General features: G+C 40.7%; 1 protein-coding gene across 6 annotated transcripts in view; it reads left to right on the top strand.

Annotated features, from left to right (window-relative positions):
• Positions 1-18,499, top strand: part of LOC111340355 (WD repeat and FYVE domain-containing protein 3) — a 47,581-nt gene that overhangs the window by 1,872 nt on the left and 27,210 nt on the right. For all 6 annotated transcript variants that reach the window (XM_088747626.1, XM_088747628.1, XM_088747627.1 and 3 more), the window contains exons 2-19: positions 272-622; positions 2,071-2,126; positions 2,238-2,482; positions 3,423-3,577; positions 3,901-4,152; positions 4,859-5,065; positions 6,722-6,819; positions 7,281-7,733; positions 8,801-9,015; positions 9,186-10,375; positions 10,820-11,085; positions 11,876-12,088; positions 12,841-13,092; positions 13,197-13,337; positions 13,835-14,137; positions 14,782-14,934; positions 15,911-15,984; positions 17,052-17,213. In XM_088747626.1, coding sequence (XP_088603752.1) covers positions 272-622; positions 2,071-2,126; positions 2,238-2,482; positions 3,423-3,577; positions 3,901-4,152; positions 4,859-5,065; positions 6,722-6,819; positions 7,281-7,733; positions 8,801-9,015; positions 9,186-10,375; positions 10,820-11,085; positions 11,876-12,088; positions 12,841-13,092; positions 13,197-13,337; positions 13,835-14,137; positions 14,782-14,934; positions 15,911-15,984; positions 17,052-17,213 — 4,786 coding nt within the window. The remainder of the gene's footprint in view (positions 1-271; positions 623-2,070; positions 2,127-2,237; positions 2,483-3,422; positions 3,578-3,900; positions 4,153-4,858; positions 5,066-6,721; positions 6,820-7,280; positions 7,734-8,800; positions 9,016-9,185; positions 10,376-10,819; positions 11,086-11,875; positions 12,089-12,840; positions 13,093-13,196; positions 13,338-13,834; positions 14,138-14,781; positions 14,935-15,910; positions 15,985-17,051; positions 17,214-18,499) is intronic.

Here is an 18,499-nt window from a genome sequence, read left to right as displayed (position 1 = left end):
GCAGGTGTAGATGTTGTGGATTGAATGAACCCTTTAGCTCCAAGATCTCATTTTGCAATTCTCCTTACTGTCTAATGTTCATATCTTATAATTTTAGTTTTAGAGAATTTGATATGGGATAAACTGATAATCTCCAAATTGATATGTTTCTTTATTCTCACCTCTTGTCTGCTTGATATTGCTTTTATTTTGTAAGGAGAAATTCTGTCTTGGTCACTCCTGGAAGTTAACTCTGTATCTTAAAAAAATCATTTTAACTTTTTTTTCTTAGGCAAGTCATGCTTTGCACAATGCCTGATGAACATGCGAAAAATCCAGGAAGTGAATCCTTTGGAGTTGGTAGAAATGATTGTAACACTGGTTTGTTGTCTGAAAGACTCGTCAGCAATTTCTCATTATTTATTGGCTGATTTTCGAAGTTGTCATGGCTACCTATTCCTGTCAGAACTGCTGTTAATGCTGGGAGAGATGACAGGAAGTGAAGCACGCGAAGCTTGCAGGAATGTTGTTCTTGTTGTGTCATCGCTCGTCATGATTGGTCATGTGACACTGAGACCTCTGGTCAGTATTGGTGCTCCATTCCAGGATCCCACATTTGAAATCCCAGAGCCAACTGGTGGAGGTAAAGCTAGTTCTCTGTAGAATCATCAACATTAAAGTCAAGGAGTCAGAGTGTTGCTGAGGGATTGGACTTGTATTCTTTTGGTTCCAGGTTCATTCCTTCCACTCTGTTACTTAATGGATTTGTTCTTGATTGCTTCAAGTTCAACTCTTTGACTACAATTTGTATATAGCCAACTGGTCTGCCTTGGGCCAGTTTGGATTGTAAATTCTGTGTTCATGTACACTGTGTAATTTGTGATTTGCTTGTATTTGCCCTTAAAAGCTTCCACTGGAGGAGTGGTCGATTAACCCTTTCACTTCCAATATCTGATTGTCGATTCTCCCCAGTAGCTGCTACACATTTCCTTGTAAATTAGTTGGGAGAATTTGGTGTTTGATCAGGATGAAAATTTTACCTGATAAGTTTCAGTAATTTCTCAGTACTTGTTTATTGGATAATGTGGAGTTCTAGTCTGATCGTCCGGGTGGGTGGAGTCCTGAGAAGGACTGTTGTCGGTGGTAGTGACTGACGTTTCGACAACCTGTGTGGAAGTCATCATCAGAGTCAAGTGAATGATTGTTGTCAGTAGACATGTCAGTAGACAACAATCATTCACTTGACTGACAACAATCATTCACTTGACTCTGATGATGACTTCCACACAGGTTGTTGAAACGTCAGTCACTACCACCGACAACAGTCCTTCTCAGGACTACACTCACCCGGACGATCAGACTACACCTGCACATGTTACCCCTGGGTTCAAGCCATTTACTGCATTACTGGATAATGTATGGATATAATGGGGAGAAATTACATGTTAATCATTGCGTGAAGTGAAAGGATTAATGTTATTATAATTATATTTGAATTTGGGGATTGCACTTAGATACTGTATTCACTCAAAAAAGATGTGGGACATTTGCTCAATTTTTGGTGCCTTAAATCTAACAGGATATTTTGTTATCTGTTAGAAATTCCATATCCACAAGCAAACATATATTATTTTGGTTACAATGAAATATATGAAGTTCATATATTTTGAACTGCGGTATTAGATACGTATGATGCACGATCCTTGCAGTAGATAGCGCTATTTAAGTAATAGCGAAAATCAGACCTGAAAAAAATCAGGCCTGTACGGGATTCCAACCACAGTACAGGCCTGATTTTTTTCAGGTCTGATTTTCGCTATTGCTTAAATAGCGCTATCTACTGCGAGGATCGTGCATCATACATATATTATTTTGTTTATTATGTAAACACTACAGGCCTTTACTGGCAAGGGTGGTGCAAAAGACAAGTGATGTACAAGCAGCTGATTGGAGATGTCAAATACACATTAAAAATATTGTAATTTTACACACATACAATGACCGCTTTTCTTAGGGCTTGAAATTTTCAAGAAGCACAGCAGTTTATATAATTAAAAAATTTTAACTTTTGATTGTAAATTTCATTTCTAGGAAGTAGTGTCAGAAACATTGAAGCTTTCCAAGTTCTACAAACTGTTTTCCTGAAGGTAAAGATTTAAATTTCAGCATGCAGTTTAAAACTAGCAGGGATCAATCCTTTTTTTAATGAGATTCCACAATGTTAGGAATGACACTTATCTTATCTTGTTCTTTTGCAGACAACAGACAAGCTCCTCTGTCTAAATATCCTGGATTGTATCAACAACATCTATTGCTCAGACAATGCAAATTTTTTCATTCTGGAACCACAGCATACATTATCATTATTTGTTGAAAAAGCTCCGGAGAAGGACATTGAAGTGCAAGAGAGAATATTCAAATTACTGGAGCTGGTGATTTGTAATCTCAACTGGGTACCATGCCCTGAGCTTATCTCTGTCAGCATTCTTTACAAGAACAAGAAGTAAGACCTTATCTTTGTTTCTTTTCTTTTTTGTAATCTGTGAAGATTACATAAATCTTTCACTTCAACTGTACTTGAACACTATCTTTTTGTGACATCACTTGAATTCAGTCCTGTCTGAGATTTATTGTGGAAGAAAAAGAAAATAAGTAAATATTATGTATAACAAATTAATAGTCCATTTTACAGTTGCATGCTTGGTTGCCAAGGCTTTGAATGGGAGTGAGGCTAAGGGTGACCTTGTTATGTTACAAATGTTACTGTTTTTCAAATGTAAATTACTTTGTTATCATGCTAACTAGATACTGGTCTCTATCCCAACAAGGTCGCCTTTAGCCTCACTCCAATTCAAAGGCAAGCAGGGATAGTGTAGTGGTGAGAGCCCTCGCCTCCCACTACTGTGGCCTGGGCTCGATTCCCGGACCTGGTGCCACATGTGGGTTGAGTTTGTTGTTGGTTCTCGTCCTTGCTCCAACAGTTTTACTCCAGGTCATCTGGTTTTCCTCCCACCGCAAAAACCAACATTCCAAATTCCAATTTGATCTGGAAACAGTGGACAAGAAGAGCCACTCAGTGGAATGTCCGTTGCTAAATTATTATTTTTATTATTATCATTATCATCATCATCATCATCATCATCATCATCATCATCATCATCATCTTCATCATCTTCATCATCATCATCATCATCATCATCATCATCATCATCATCGTCATTATCATCATCATCATCACCTTCATCATCATCATCATTGTCATCATCATCATCATTGTCATCATCATCATCGTCATTATCATCATCATCATCTTCATCATCATCATCATCATCATCATCATCATTATCATCATTATCAGTATTATTATTATTATTATAGACTTGGCAACTAAGTATACAACTGTAAAATGGCCTATTCCTTTAATTTTTTTTTTTTTTTGATAGGGTCTCTGGCTGTCATCAAGGTGCTCTTTGTTTCCTTATTCGCATTCTGAGCTTTGATCCCAAGTATAAAGATGTCTTCAGGGATGTAGGAGTTCTAGAAGTACTGACAAATTGTCTTAAGCAGTATGCTGATGGCTTGAAGGAAACATACGATGGTAAGGCATTTAAAGACGATCACAGGAAGTTGAGAAAACTTTTTCAAACCCACAAAAATGCCCTCTAAAATGTGCCTTGCCCCCAACATGTGGCTTTCTAGCTCAGTTGGTAGTAATGGCTGACAGTATCTGGGGGGCATGCTTTCTGAAATTGTGGCTTACCTGTGCAGATCATTTCTTTGCTTTATTTTCATCTGCAGGTCAATTGAAACTGATTTCATTCAAAATTTTTGTATTTTAATTGGAAGTTACCAGGGTGGAAATTTGTTGTAATTTGGAGAAGTTAAAGGTAAAGTTAAAGTTTTCCTTTTATTCTCAATCAGAAACAGTCAAGACAGCTGTTAGCCAGCTGGATGTGAATGGCTATGATGATTCTGAAAATGTTCCTGATTATCCATTCCTGCTAATGGGCTGTCTTAGACTACTCTTGGAAAATAACCCCAAAAACGCCACGATGTTCCGGGAATGTGGAGGAGCTCGCTGTGTCCACAACATTGTGCCATACTCCAGCTCAAGGACAGAGTCTTTGAAGATCATCAGAGAGTTGATTCTAAGTGGTGGAAACGATGATCTGGGTAGGGAGAATGTAGTGTTTTCATCACAGCCATTGTTTTGATTCTTTAACCCCCAAGACTGAGAGACGTCAAAAATCTACCAACAGCATCACTGCTGTATAAAACATTAAAGCAACGAGAATTAAGCAAATGAACACCACTTAAATAAATTCTCCTTCTCTGCACCTTAGGAAATGTATAGAGAGCAGTATGGAGAATATGTATACTGATGTTAGGGAGTAAAGGGCTAAGTACATGGACGGTGGAGCATTTTGGAACATTGGGGAAGAGGGGAGAGATTCTTCCAAGGGGTTAGTGAAGATTCTTCTCAGGGGAGGTAGGAGGGGAGAGGGATTCTTCTTAGTGGATAGGGGGAGATTCTTCCCAGAGGGGAGGTAGGAGAGAATCTTCCTAAGGGGAGGGGGAGGGATTCTTTCCAGGGGGGAGGGAAAGAGAGATTTTTTCCAGAGGGTAGGTGACAGAGTCTTCCCAAGGGGAGTGAGAAAGAGTCTTCCAAGAGGGAGGTGGGAGAGTCTTCCCAGGGGGAGGGAGACAGACTCTTTCTAGGAGGGAGGTGGGAGAAAGTCTTCCTAGTGCATACCCCTGGACACATTTTTCTAAGTGTCCTTTGTGTCGTTTGTTAGGAAACTCCAACTGCTGTGACTATCAAGGACACAAAAGATAACTTGAATTCATTAATTACTAACATCTTTTTTTTGTTCTCCAGGTACTCTCCTTGGCTTGATGCACTCCACTCAGCAGTCAGAAGTGAAGCTTAAAACTGATGTGTTAGATGCACTGCTGAAAGTGTTTGATCTTGATCCCAGAACAAGAGCTGTGTTTCGTGAAGTTGGAGGATTTGTGTACGTCATGTCAGTCTTGATAAACATGGAAGGAAGTCTGGCAGATCCAGTAAATCCTGCATGGACAGATGGTACTTGACATAACTTGAAGTTTTTTTTGTAAGAGCAATTTTCGAGGGAGTGTTGAAACTAATCCAGGATTGCAGTAAATGGTTTGAACCCGGGGGTAACATGTGAAGGTGTAGTCTGATCGTCCGGGTGAGTGTAGTCCTGAGAAGGACTGTTGTCGGTGGCAGTGACTCACGTTTCGACAACCTGTGCGGAAGTCATCATCAGAGTCAAGTGAGTGATTGTTGTCAGTAGAATGTTCTTATTCCAGTTCGTGTGAAATGATCGGTTGGTTTTGCCGTGATGTTATTGGCTGTAAGACTCAAGTGACGTAAGTCGTTCGTGATTGGTCTGTTTCGGTCTGTCGGTAAAGCTAGGTTGTTCTTTTTCGGTCGTTTGTGATGTTTATGTCGTGAATGAGTCGTTTGTATGGGGCGGGTAGTTGTTGACATCTGTTTAGGGGAGTCTGTTCTAAGTTAGTAAACAAGCTTTCCAGAGTCAGTCGTTGAAAATAGTCAGTGCTGTAGGTTAGGCATTGCGCAGAGTCCCAGTCAATGTTGTGGTTGGTAAGTCGATGGTGTTCAGCAATGTGATTGCTGACATCACCTTTCCTCGTCGCCCGTCTGTGTTCAGTCAGTCTTGTTGTGAGATTTCTGCCAGTCTCACCGATGTAGGAGGCTTGGCAGTCGGAACAATTGATCTTATAAATCGTTCCCTGTCTGTTCCTCGGTTCGTCTTTGTCTTTAACGTTGGTTAGTAACTGACGTAGTGTGGTGATGGGTTTGTGGGCGACGCGGATATTGAAGGGTAGTAAGATGCGCGAGATGTTTTCAGACATACCTTTTATGTACGGTATGGTTGCTGTAGTCGTAGGGGTTGCGGTGTCGTTTGTTTCGGTAGTGGTAGTGGGTCGGTGAGTGTTTCGTCGGATGAAGTCGTTGTTGTAGTTGTTCTTCGTAAAAACACGGTGAAGGTATTTGTTCTCGACAGACAGCTTATCCGACGAGACCTAGCTTTACCGACAGACCGAAACAGACCAATCACGAACGACTTACGTCACTTGAGTCTTACAGCCAATAACATCACGGCAAAACCAACCGATCATTTCACACGAACTGGAATAAGAACATTCTACTGACAACAATCACTCACTTGACTCTGATGATGACTTCCGCACAGGTTGTCGAAACGTGAGTCACTGCCACCGACAACAGTCCTTCTCAGGACTACACTCACCCGGACGATCAGACTACACCTTCACATAATCCAGGATTGCTTTGGTTTTACTTAACTTTACTCTGTGATTGGTACAAAAAACTCACACCATCCTCTCATGAATACCAATTGTTGCTCAGTCATCTTTGTTTTCAGTTCCGTGCTTGTCTTTGCTTCGAGTTCTCATTGGCTAATGATAATGTATATAGTCAAACCTCCACTAACAGCCACCTCTCTGCAATGGCCACATCTCCACACTGACCCCTTTTTTTGGGTCCTTTGGGCTGTCTATACATTACACCCCTACCTCCCCATAATGGCCACCTCTCCACAATGACCACTTTCTTCTGTCCTCGAGGTGGCCGTTGTGGAGAGGTTCAGCTGTATCTTTGTTCTGATTGCTTTGTAGGATGATTTTTGGGTTTTACTTGTATTGTGATGCTGATGATTATGTTTTCCCACAGTAAACCGGAAACAGATTCTTGTCCTGTTGCGGACAGTGTTCCATGTTTTGACAGCTGCCATTCAAGATGATCCTGCCAACAAGAACTTCATGGATGAGGTAAAATTTGCCATTTTTTCATTCAATTATATTGATCAACCCGCAAGGATTAGATGGGTCATCCTCAATTATAATCCGTAAGCTGATTCAAGTTAAGACAACATTTTGCTGCTGTTGCAGAATAAGAAACAAACTTGTCTTTTCATAAAGTCACTCTGAAAAGTCAAAGTTTGCTAGTGACAGTGAGCTGTTTATAAATGTTTTGTTGTTCCTGATGTGAAAGATATTTGGAGGATAAAGAGAAGACACCAAAGCCTTCATTTTGGCTTATGGATAATTATGCTCATGTACCTGTTCCTGAACCATATTTGTTCCTTGCAGCTTACAGTTTTCCACAAGTTCTGAGAAAACTGTTTGCTTCTTGGAGAACTTAATGTTCGTAGACAAATCTACAAGTTGAATTACCAGGAAAATAGAGGATGACGGTGAAGTGTTTGTTATCGTTGTGGTTCTCTTTGCAGATCCGATTCAGGGGGCTCTCAGACACAATTCGCTTACTGGGTTGCTTTTCAATGGACATCATTGATGTTCCACCATCTTGTGTGGGTGAGGAACAGAAGAAGTGGACACTTTGTGAAAGACGGTTTTCCCAGTCGCTCCAACACCTACCGCTGACCACCAGGTCCAGTGTGGACTCAGTCCGATCATCAGTGACATTAGTTTTTGAAGGTACTTTGGATCTTGATCCATGTTCGGTGCTTTATGCAGCTAACGAGATGTTCAAGAACCTTTTTGACATGGCTACAGATTCGTTTGGTTTAAAAAGTGGGAACATTTTACCAGTGGATTCATCTGGGACACAAACAGGGCGAAATGGCACTGGCATTGCATATATTTATCATGCTGGTGCAGTAACAGCCGCTGTTGATCTTCTTCCAGCTGTTTCAGAAATGAATGGCACTGCTACATCAGAGGTAAAGTTAATTCTGATGGTGAACTTTGCTTTGATTTTCAGTACCTCATCGACAATCACTGATAACTTCTAATTTTTTAATTTTAGCCGACAGTGGCCATCAATCGCTTTTTAAAGCTATCGTGACACCTAGAGATCTAACATGCCAACCTTAGACAACAAAGCAGAAAAAAGCATCAAATAGCATCAGTAATATTTTTTTAACAAATGTATTTAACAAATGGTAAACACCACAGCGTTCACTATTGAGTTATGGATGCACGCGGGAGGTTGCTAAGCACGAAAGAAGCGTAAGAGTCGCACGAGGCGATAGCCGAGAGCGACTCTAGCTTCTTGAGTGCTTAGCAAACCTCCCAAGTGCATCCATAACTCAATAGTGTACGCTGTAGTGTTTACCATTTGTTTTATAACATAACATTGATACATTGTAGCTAAAGAGTTCCCTTTTATTTAACAAATCTTACGCGACCAGAAAAAAACAAGCGCGCGCGGAAAAATAGTCTTTGCATTTGCTCCCGTCAGCAGCGTACACCCATGGGCAAATGGGGGACGTTAAATTGACCAATCAGAGCGCGCGCTTTACTTCGGTTATGTTATAATTAACAATTATTCCACGAGCGCGCGTTGGATATGAGATGATAGATAGCCAACAAGGCGCGTAGCGCCGAGTTGGCTATAATCATTTCATATCCAACAAGCGCGAGTGGAATAATTGTTTTATTAAAAACGCCCTCAAGAAATTATTATTTTGTAAGAAGAAACCGGATTTTTTAGCTCCCTTTTAATTTTAAGCTGACGCGTACGCTTACCATATTTGTAGATTATGGTATATTGGCTCATATACCATAATGACTAAGCCAATAAAAAGTCTTGAATTGCATTATCCAATGATCCAGTTTTTAATAATTAACTTTAGATCAAAAGAATTAAAGTATTTAAATGCTACAGCTTCCTATTTGTGTTGGAGCATTGCTTTTCAGGACCACTTTCACCCAGACTGATTAAATAAAGAAAATTTGTCCACGAGTTAAACAATGAAGGGGAAATTTTTTTTTAATGTACCTGCAGGAATGCTTGGAGCTACAGTTGTACTGGATTTGTCATCTCCAGAATCTCTTGAAGTGTGAACACAACCAGCAAGTGATGTGTGAAGCAGGGCTGCCACAACAGATCCTTGACAGATGCGAAGCTGCTTTGGTTACTGAAGAACATCCGCTACATGCTCCATTACAAAGAATGTTCGAAAGACTGGCCTCCCAGTCCTTGACTCCTACAGTGTTGAGGTAGGTTTGAACAAAGTGTTTTTCTCAGTGGTGAATTCAGGGAAAGGTCCAGGGGGTCTGGATCCACCCACACACACCCCACCTTTGTTTTCGTACTCGTATACCCGTGCGGCATCTCTTTCTAGAGCCTTTTTGGATTTCAATGTTTTTCGCTATTTTGTGTATTGCAGGGATTTTCTCAGACTGGGTTTCCCTCTCTACTGTCAATCTCTTGAGGCACCAAGTGATGCTAAAGAAGGAATTGAAGAAAGTGTCCTGGAAGAAATTCCAGAAGACAAAACAGGAGAAAGCCAAGATTTAAACGAGTCTTTGAGAAAAGTCTCCGAAGGAACTCCCAGAAAAGCCTCTGACATTGTAACGCCCAGAAAAGTTTCTGACATTGTAAGCCGAAGACATTCAGATGCAGATTCACATTCAAGTACTCTGACATTTAGAGATGTTATGTTGAGTATGATACAACCAAGCTCAGAATCAGGTTCTGATGTGGAATCAAATTCTGATGAGGATGAGTATCTGATAGTCCATAAATCTAACATTTCACCTGACCAACCTTGCACTGATATGGACAATGATGATGACGATGACAAATCAGATAGCGAAGATACTCCGCCACAACCTCCACCAAGAAGGTCCAAAGCCAATTCCGCACGACGTTCTTTTGAGAATTCTCTTGATTTAGATACGAGCCTCCGGTATGGTCAGCAGTATCGTGTTACTATGAAAACTGCTGATCAGCCCACAGACAAATCAACAGCGGAAGTGGACGGAGTAGATATTGACACAATTGGTAATACTGCGCAGGAGGTTTCATCCATTGATCAAGGGGAGGATATGGTCATTTTAGATGTGAAGAGGGAAGTAAAGGAAATTGTTTGTGAGGGCTCCCCAGAGCAATCACTTGAAGGAAAACATTCTGAGACAAATACCGAAGCTGTGTCTGACATTGAAGACGAGAAACTGCAAAGCACAGACACAGGTGATAGCGCCACAGATGTCCCACTTAAGGTTGCTGAAGTTAGTTTTGATGACTTGAGAAACAGACTTTCTCACATGGAAGAATCTCATGCAGAGCAATCGGGGCTTGAAAACAACCGGTTAAATCAGCAAACAAGCGTTTTGAATGAGGAAGCTGATAATGTTGAAGATATCGAGAAGGATGATGACGACGTGGTACCCTGTGGTACACAGGGTGGAGGTGCTGTGTCACTCACGCGTGTTAAGTGTGTGGTCTCTATGACAACCCCACGGGATGCACGAGCGCATGGTGCCACAGACTGCCCATCTTTTGTAGAGTTTGACATGAGTGTGGATGGGTTTGGTTGTCTGTTCTTGCCAGCCATTGCACCGCAAGTCTCTGCAGGTGAGCTGCTTCGAATTTTACTTCATAGCATCAAAACAAACTTGCACTCTAAGGCCGGGTGAATACATTCCTTTGGCCAAGAACATAGTGCATTGTCAAGTTTTTAGAGAACAGACATTACCACCTTCGAGTGTCCCATCCATCATGGTTCCTGTAACATGAAGCGACTGGGTGTTATGCTACTCTCCCCTCCCCCACTGGATGGGATACTGGTCCATCGCAGGTTACCTCCACCCCTAACATTTCTTCAAGCTACCCGGTCATTCCGCCAGTACCCCTCTATACTCCTGGGTGGAGAGAGATACATGGGAAGAGTAAAACGTCTTCGCACTAATTCCCGGTGAGATCTCGGACCCAGGCCTCTCGCCCCGTAGCTCAGCGCGTTAACCGTTTCGCCACCGTATCTTCCAGTATTCATGTATTTTTTTTATTATTCTATCGAAGGCGTAGCAACTGTAAGTTCTGTGATGGCCCCTGCCGCAGTAATGGGCGGTGTTCCAGGGGTAGGGGTGGGTGAGAGAATGTTCCCCCCCCAGGCGGGAGTCACATTTGTGTCCTGGGTCTGTATCGATCAATACAGTGATACCGCAGAAGACCAACATCCAGTCAGGCTGTTGACAATTATGCGGCAGTTTCGTGGTGGAAGTGAGAAAATCCCGAATGTTCCCTGCTTGAGCATCAGCATCTCAGCTAAAGACAGAATGCTTGTGGTAAGTTTAGTTGGTTTCTTTGTACCCTCACATTAGTTCTCCATACATTCTCCATACTGTTCTCTATACATTTTTTAAGATGCTGACAAGGAGAATTTGTCCAACAATCAAGAGCCGCTTGAGTTTGCGATAATTTCCTTTATTCTCATGACTTTAGTGTGTGATTCAGGGAGATACTGTTGGGAGAAATTACTTGCCTATCATTATGTCACTCTTAGGAGTTAAAGGGTTAACAGGAATAGTTAACTACATGGTAGAGTAGACAGAGCTGAATAACGTATACGCGTGCGCTAGATTTTGCCGCGGAAACACGGATTTTGAGCCGTTCGCATGGTTCATTTCCTATTCTGTTGCTTCGAGGTGTCGTTTTTCTTGTCGCTTTTCTTTTACAGAACAACCTCCAAAAACTTGGTTCACCCCCTAAAAATTTTCAAAAATTAATATTCTCCTTAAAACCTCTGGAAATAGGTAAATGCCTTCGACGAAAACAGAGTTCCTCGGTTTTGAAAGACAGCCCCTATTATTTTCCGCTACTTTCGCTAAATTTTAGACCTAGGACACTTGAGCACGCGTTGTTGACCGCATACCCTCTAACGTTAACATTTCATTATTCAGCTCTGTTGGTAGAGAATTGTCTTTGGTGACCAAGATTAGCTAAACGTCCTCTCACGGAGAAAACTGTCACCACAACCTGTTCCTTTGGTGTTTCCCAATCTTCAAACGCGTCAGTGTTTCTCTTTTTAATAATTCAATCCCAATATACCAGTTTACTTATCTGTTCGATTTAAAGGTTTGTACAGACGAGGGTGGTTGTGTAGAAGGCGCTGACTCAGCAGCAACGCAGGCTCAGCGTGAACGCGAACGCACCGAGGCCAGGTTCCTAAGTGATCAGTTGTTAGAGGAAGGTCGCTGGCACCACGTGATGGTTGTGTTAAACAAAGCCTTAATAAGGAACAGCACGTGTGCTCTGTTTGTGGATGGGAAGCATGTTAGCACATGCCGAGTAAGTGCTATATACTCTTTTTAATCCATCAGTTACTTTTGTGCGCGAGGATTGGTCTAACTACTTCACATGACCAAATATGCTTCAGCTAAAACTGGGGAATATCCGAGTACATACCGCAAGTGATATTCCCCAATTTTTCAAACCTTCCATTCACTAAGAAGTTTTAGTTTAAATTTTAATTCAGGGTTAGCTAGCCTTTAGGTATTGTTGTCATTTCGGAACAGATATTGTCCGCAAACAAATATCAAAACGCGTATTTTGTATTGGTATTTTGTTTTGTTATTAGTGGAATATTGAAAGCCAATTTACACAACCCGCATATAGCATTAGCTAGTCTTGGCGGGTATTAGTAATACATAAGTAATTACTACACATTGTAAGCTAAATAGATCTTATTACTAATACACTATTACTGCAGTTATAGGCTATGCATTAGTTTACTACATTATAAGCTAAAAGATACGTACAGTTGTCATACAAATTAGGTACGATAAAATTACTAGTGAGTTAGAACAAGACGTAATCAAATACAGGCAGAGCAGATTGGAAAGTAGAGAGGAGAGAATTGTGACATACGGATGTGAGTGAAGTACTACAGTTATAATATCCGATAATCATTGGTATTGAATTTCGATATTAGTGAATGGGCGTCAACATAATAGTCCTCGATCTCAATTGGAGTATTGGTTGAGATTCAGAGTATTGGTTGAGATTCAAATATTTTTTTTAATTTTTTTTTTTTTTTTCAGTTAAAGTACATCCAGGTAGCCGCGGCCAGTCCAGATGGTACAATGGTCAGTGTGGCCCCTTACATCTCAGCCTATCTTGGTACCCCTCCCAACCCAGGGTACCGCAGATGTTCCCGATTGTTGTGGAGACTGGGTCCTACCCACCTGATAGAAGAGCCTCTTTCTGGTGCAACCGCTGAGGAGATGTACCGACTGGGGCCGAATTATGTTGGTAGTTTCCAGGCTCCCTGTCCTGAAGGTCAACTCACAGTGGTAAGTATGATTTACTTCCGATTGTGATAGGTATCGGTGTTTGTTAGAAGTCCTTCACCCAACTTTAACATGTCAATCGAAATTTGTTTGTCCTTACTCCACAGTATGGCGGTGAAGGTGTTGAACCACTTGTTAGCGAAGATAAAGTCATGTTTGGTATCCATGCGCATGCAAAATCAGTTCTTACTCTGGCAAAGATCAGAAAACATTTCAGGAGGAGCGATACTAAGGCTGTAGCGAGAGAGGTAAGATCTTCTAAGCCCTTTAAACCCTGACATCAGTATGCATATTCTCCATACTGTTCTCTATACATTTCCCTAGATGCTGACGTGGAGAATTTGTTTAAAAATCGAGAGCTATTTTAGTTGGTGTTCATTTGCTTAATTCTCCTGACCTTAATGCGTGGTTCAGGGGTGATGTTGTAAGGAGAAATTAGATGCTGGTCACTCTTAGGGATCAAAGGTTACAATTTAGTGGGTCTGGATAACTTTTCCCAGCATGACACTTTTCGACGTTTATCGGCCGACGTAGATTAGCATTCGCAGAGAAATAAGCGACTTGTCTTATAGACCCAATAACCTAATTTGCGTTAAGAACTCCCACATAGTATTGCTTTTGTGTTTTCGTTGAAAATTTAAACCAATTCCTCTTGTATTATTCCACGACCAAACGTGCTCAAAATTCTTAACAAATAAATTTTTAGATGAAAATCTCCCTTATGATGGTGTTTCATTTCTTTCAGCTTGGTCTCTCAACCCATGATAACACCACACCAGTACGACTGATACACAACACCGCTGCCCATCTTCAAGGTTCTTCGCGGACCATTGGTGCAGTGATCATTGGTTGCTCCGGTGTGCGAACGTTCTGTCCAGACCCAGTCTCCAAGCTTATAGAATGCATCGGAGGTGTATCTGCTCTGCTGGGTTTGGTAGCTATGGCAACCAATGTTGAAGGGCTTTATGCGTCTGTCAAGGCGCTCAGTTGTGTTTTGAGGAGTAATCCATCGGCGAGAAGAGACATGGAAAGAACCAGAGGTTACCAGGTATGGTTTGCAAAGAAGATTAGCCTGTAGCTTTGAAAATTTGTAAACTCTTTGGCTAAAATCACCACAGCATGCCTTTTCGCAAGGGGAACGAAAATTTTTCTGATAATGTTGGAGTGAATTTTTTTTTTGTCGCAAAAACAATCTTAAATAATAAGAATGGCCAATTGGAAGAGAGTTGGTCACGTGTATCGTCAGGATCCACGAGAACTCAAAGTCAAAGCTCGCGCACTCCCTGAAGCGCGGGAACTGAAACGCGAGTGTCCACGTCGTGACTGGTCGTAGTGCTTGTATTTGATTGGTTGAGAAGGTGGAACGTGTTTTCCTTACCGGTCAGAAGACCCTACGTAAAAGCAACTCAGTCACCCGAATTACTTTCGACACCCAATGGAAAATTGCTGTCTTTACTTTTTAAAAATATCCTGGATCAATTTATGATTTATCCTATCGGTATAAGAGGGCCTCCAAGTGAATTTTTTAAATTAATTTTCCTTCTTTGAATAAAACTCGAGAATTCCTCTATTCTTTGTTTCCTTTGGTATTGCAAGATGACTTTAAAATGCCTTTGATTTGTGCAATGTGTAGATCGCTTTCAAATGCCATTCAATTTTTTTTTCTTTTGTTTTTGTCTTTGTTTTTTACAGATCCTGGCGTTGTTACTTCGGAGAAAGAAACATTTGTTAAATACTCACATTCTTCACTTAACTTTTGCTCTGGTTGGTACTGTAGACAGTGACAGGGAGTCATCTGTTATTCCCAACCGAGTGGCCTTCAAAGACTTACTCTGTGATTTAGAGGTAAATAAACAAAAGATGATGGCATACTGCAACGGAGTTGTAGCCACTTGGGGACTTAGTTGTGGGACGGGACACGATTCGCAGCTTGGTGTATACAAATCTTCGTTAGATTTCCCGTTTTCAATCCATTTTTCAATCAAGTCGCACGAATTGAAACTGATTTTGAATGTTTTCCTGCGAAGACAACGACAGTAGAACCGCAGCTTGTTTTGGAAACAATGCGCACAAATTGAATTCCCCAGGAGAGCTTTGGAAAAGTTTAACCGAATCTTGATATTCACCGTTTTATCAAGAACATGTAAGGAACTTGATAAAGATATTTTAGCTGTTTGGACGAGATGTGTAATTGAACTAAAATGATGGAAACTTTAAATTACTAAATAATTTCAATATATCAACAAAGTTGAAATGGTAAATTGGCCACCGTTACGATTATAATTACCATTTCAACTTTGTTGATATATTGAAATTATTTCGTTACCCCCACCGACGCAGCCCCAAACAGTTTCTTTAGAAACTATCAGCCTTTATTCATTTAAATTACTAAGTCCAGCAATAGGGAGGAAAATGCTAGATATACAGTGATGATAAACCGAAACCTAAAATATTTTATAAAATTCAAAGGGATTTTAAGTAATGATCCCAGGGATGATTTTACTGACCCAAATGGAACCCTAACACCCTAACATCAGTATGCATATTCTCCATACTGTTCTCTATACATTTCCTAAGTTGCAGGCAAAAAGAATTCGTTTAACAATCAGGAGCTTCTGTAGTTAAGGATCGATTTCTTTCTTCTCGTCACCTAAATGTTTGATTCAGGGCGTACATTGTAAGGAGAAATTAGATGATAGTGAATCATAGGGTTAAGAGTGTTTAAATGCTTCACAAGGATTCTGTGCATCCTGTTTGTGTCGCTGTTTTTCCCTATAGAGTTGTGATATATTAACTGCGTGACATTTTTCTATTTATCCAGGTGTGGCGCGAGGCGCCTGCAGATTTACAGCGGTCCTTGTTTTCACATTTTTTGGAACTCCTGGGCCCAGGGAGGTAAGCGGTTCTTGGTTTTCTGCTTCAGTGCATCCATATTCTCTATACTGTTCTTCATATGTTAGCTAAGGTGCTGACAAGGAGAATTTGTTTAATAATCAAAAGTTTCTCTAAAGGCTGATAGTTTAAAGAAACTGTTTGGGGCTGCGTCGGTGGGGGTAACGAAATAGTTTGAATATATCAACAAAGTTGAAATGGTAAATTGGCCACCGTTACGGCGAAGGGCTAACGCTCGAAATGTCACCCATTATAATCGTAACGGTGGCCAATTTACCATTTCAACTTTGTTGATGTATTCAAATTAAAAGTTTCTTTAGTTGGTGATCACTTGCTTTAATCTCCTGTAAGTAAGTAAGTAAGTAAGTAAGTAAGTAAGTAAGTAAGTAAGTGAGTAAGACCTCTATTTAAGTGTCAATGTGTTTAGCCTAAGAAGACTAATTGGGGACACTATAATTAAAATACACTTCTAAAATTTTATATTTACACGAAAATGATTAAAATTTAAAGTTTAGAAAGCTAAAATATTCCTATTGACTACAAAGATTACAGCAATTGCTGTCATTGATTACAATCTCGTCTATTTTCAGTTTTCTTATTTTGTTTATGAAAACACATAAACTTGTCGAATCCCTTTGATTTTTAGTGAGTTTTGACCACAAAAACGGCCCGAGATATCTGACAGAGTGCTTGCCATAGCAAATAGTTTCAAAACGTGGTAATACAAGTCACTATTCCGTAGCGAATGTGTAGAGCTTCTTTAGTTGGAGATCGTTTCTTTTATTCTCCTGACCTTAATGTGTGATGCAGAGGTGATAATGTAAGGAGAAATAAGATGCTTGTCACTCGTTAAGGTTAAAGAGCCATGTGGTTGCCTTAGGTGCGCACGCACTCTGCAGGTCACTACTCGGTACCAGGAAAGTTTCTAAAATGATTTACTCAAGAAGACAATACCCTGACCCGAGTAGGACTGGAACCTGGGTCTCCTGACACGAAACCCAACTGGCTAACCCTTAGGTCACTGTGTTTTTCACTGTAATTCCAATAATGGAATGCATTTATATCGCCAGTGAATCAGTGAGGAATGCTGAGCTGATGCAGCGACTGAGTTTGGTTCCCAAGCTGTTGTTTGTGCTTCAGGATGACAGCGTGACAGACGCTACAGCCCACACCATCGCCAGTGTGCTGTCTGTGTTACTAAGTAACACAAATGACAAGAAGAACTTGCTAAGGTATGGCATTTGTTCAGCTACACCTAACATCGTTGTGGTTTGATATCACGAAATGTTTTTAAAAGTTTGTCTAGGACAGAAATTTGTAAAAGTTCTCTAGCAAGTTTCACACCATGTTTGGTCCTAATTTGACGTGTTGTAGTTTGTAGTTAAGTTACTTATTCTGCATCCTATCTGTGCTGGTTAGCACGGGACATCAAAGACCCCCGTTACATCTGTTTCAGTAAACAGTGCAACAGTAGCGGTCAAGTGAAAAACCTAGGGAGGTTGTATCGGGTCGTTTAAACAAGGCATATAAAACTTAACAAAAGGTCCTTCCGCCCTCTTAAACCACCTGAGGAGGTGCTGTGACAAAATGTCTGTTTTATGGTTTCTTATTTTAAATTTTCAATCAAATGTGAAACTTCCTAGAAAATATGCCTGTAAAATGTTCCATTCCTAGAACGCACGGCCAAAACTTTACCCCTCAAACTGTCACTGTCTGCGGTTTAAAACCACTTTGCATTCGTAAAATTCAAGTTTTGTCTCAATGTAAGATATTCTAGGTTGTGTGTAGATTAACAGACATTCGAAAGAATTTTTTCAGTCGATGCCAAAAGGTTAAAAGGTATAGGTCTATTTACTTTGAAGGTCCACAAGAACGAGAAATTAACAAGCAATGAAATTTTTTTACTTTTTGCTGCTATCTCGTCTAAACCTTCGTCTTAACGAATAGCTATTGCGGCTACACCAAGAGCGTTTTAAAACTTTCTACTTGATCATTCAGTCTAGCCGCGAGTGAATTAATCTCGATGATCTTTAAAATAGTTCCTGGGTCACACTGGTTTCACACGCTAACTGTGCGTGTAAAAAGCAGGAAAAATCAGGCTCTATCCCTTGCAAAATTCCCATTAAAAAGTTGTAAACTAGTCAATGTATTCTGGCCAAATTCCTCCGCAACGGGGACCTTGGCAGTAAGCGTAGTCTCCTCGCAACCGTCGTTGGGTCTCGTCACTCAACAGGGAGAGAGAGGGCGTTGCGTGACAAGACCAAACAATGGACTCGTCACACAACGAGGGAGAGAGGGCGCTGCATGAAAAGAACAAACAATGGCTGCAAAGAAGATAACGGTATGTAGCACCCCAAATGCAGTTTATTTTTGCCTGCAATAATTCAGACGGCAGATACGATAGGGCACAGAATACCTGTGTGTTAGTTTATTTTATTTCAATTGAAGGTTTTTTCCCTCTCTCTTCCAAGATAAAGTAACGCAATATTTCCGTTGCCCATTTTCTTTTCTACTAATG

The sequence above is a fragment of the Stylophora pistillata genome, chromosome 2 (genome assembly GCF_964205215.1).
Source record: "Stylophora pistillata chromosome 2, jaStyPist1.2, whole genome shotgun sequence".
Lineage (NCBI taxonomy): Eukaryota > Metazoa > Cnidaria > Anthozoa > Scleractinia > Pocilloporidae > Stylophora > Stylophora pistillata.
This window is presented reverse-complemented; position numbering and strand designations above follow the sequence as displayed.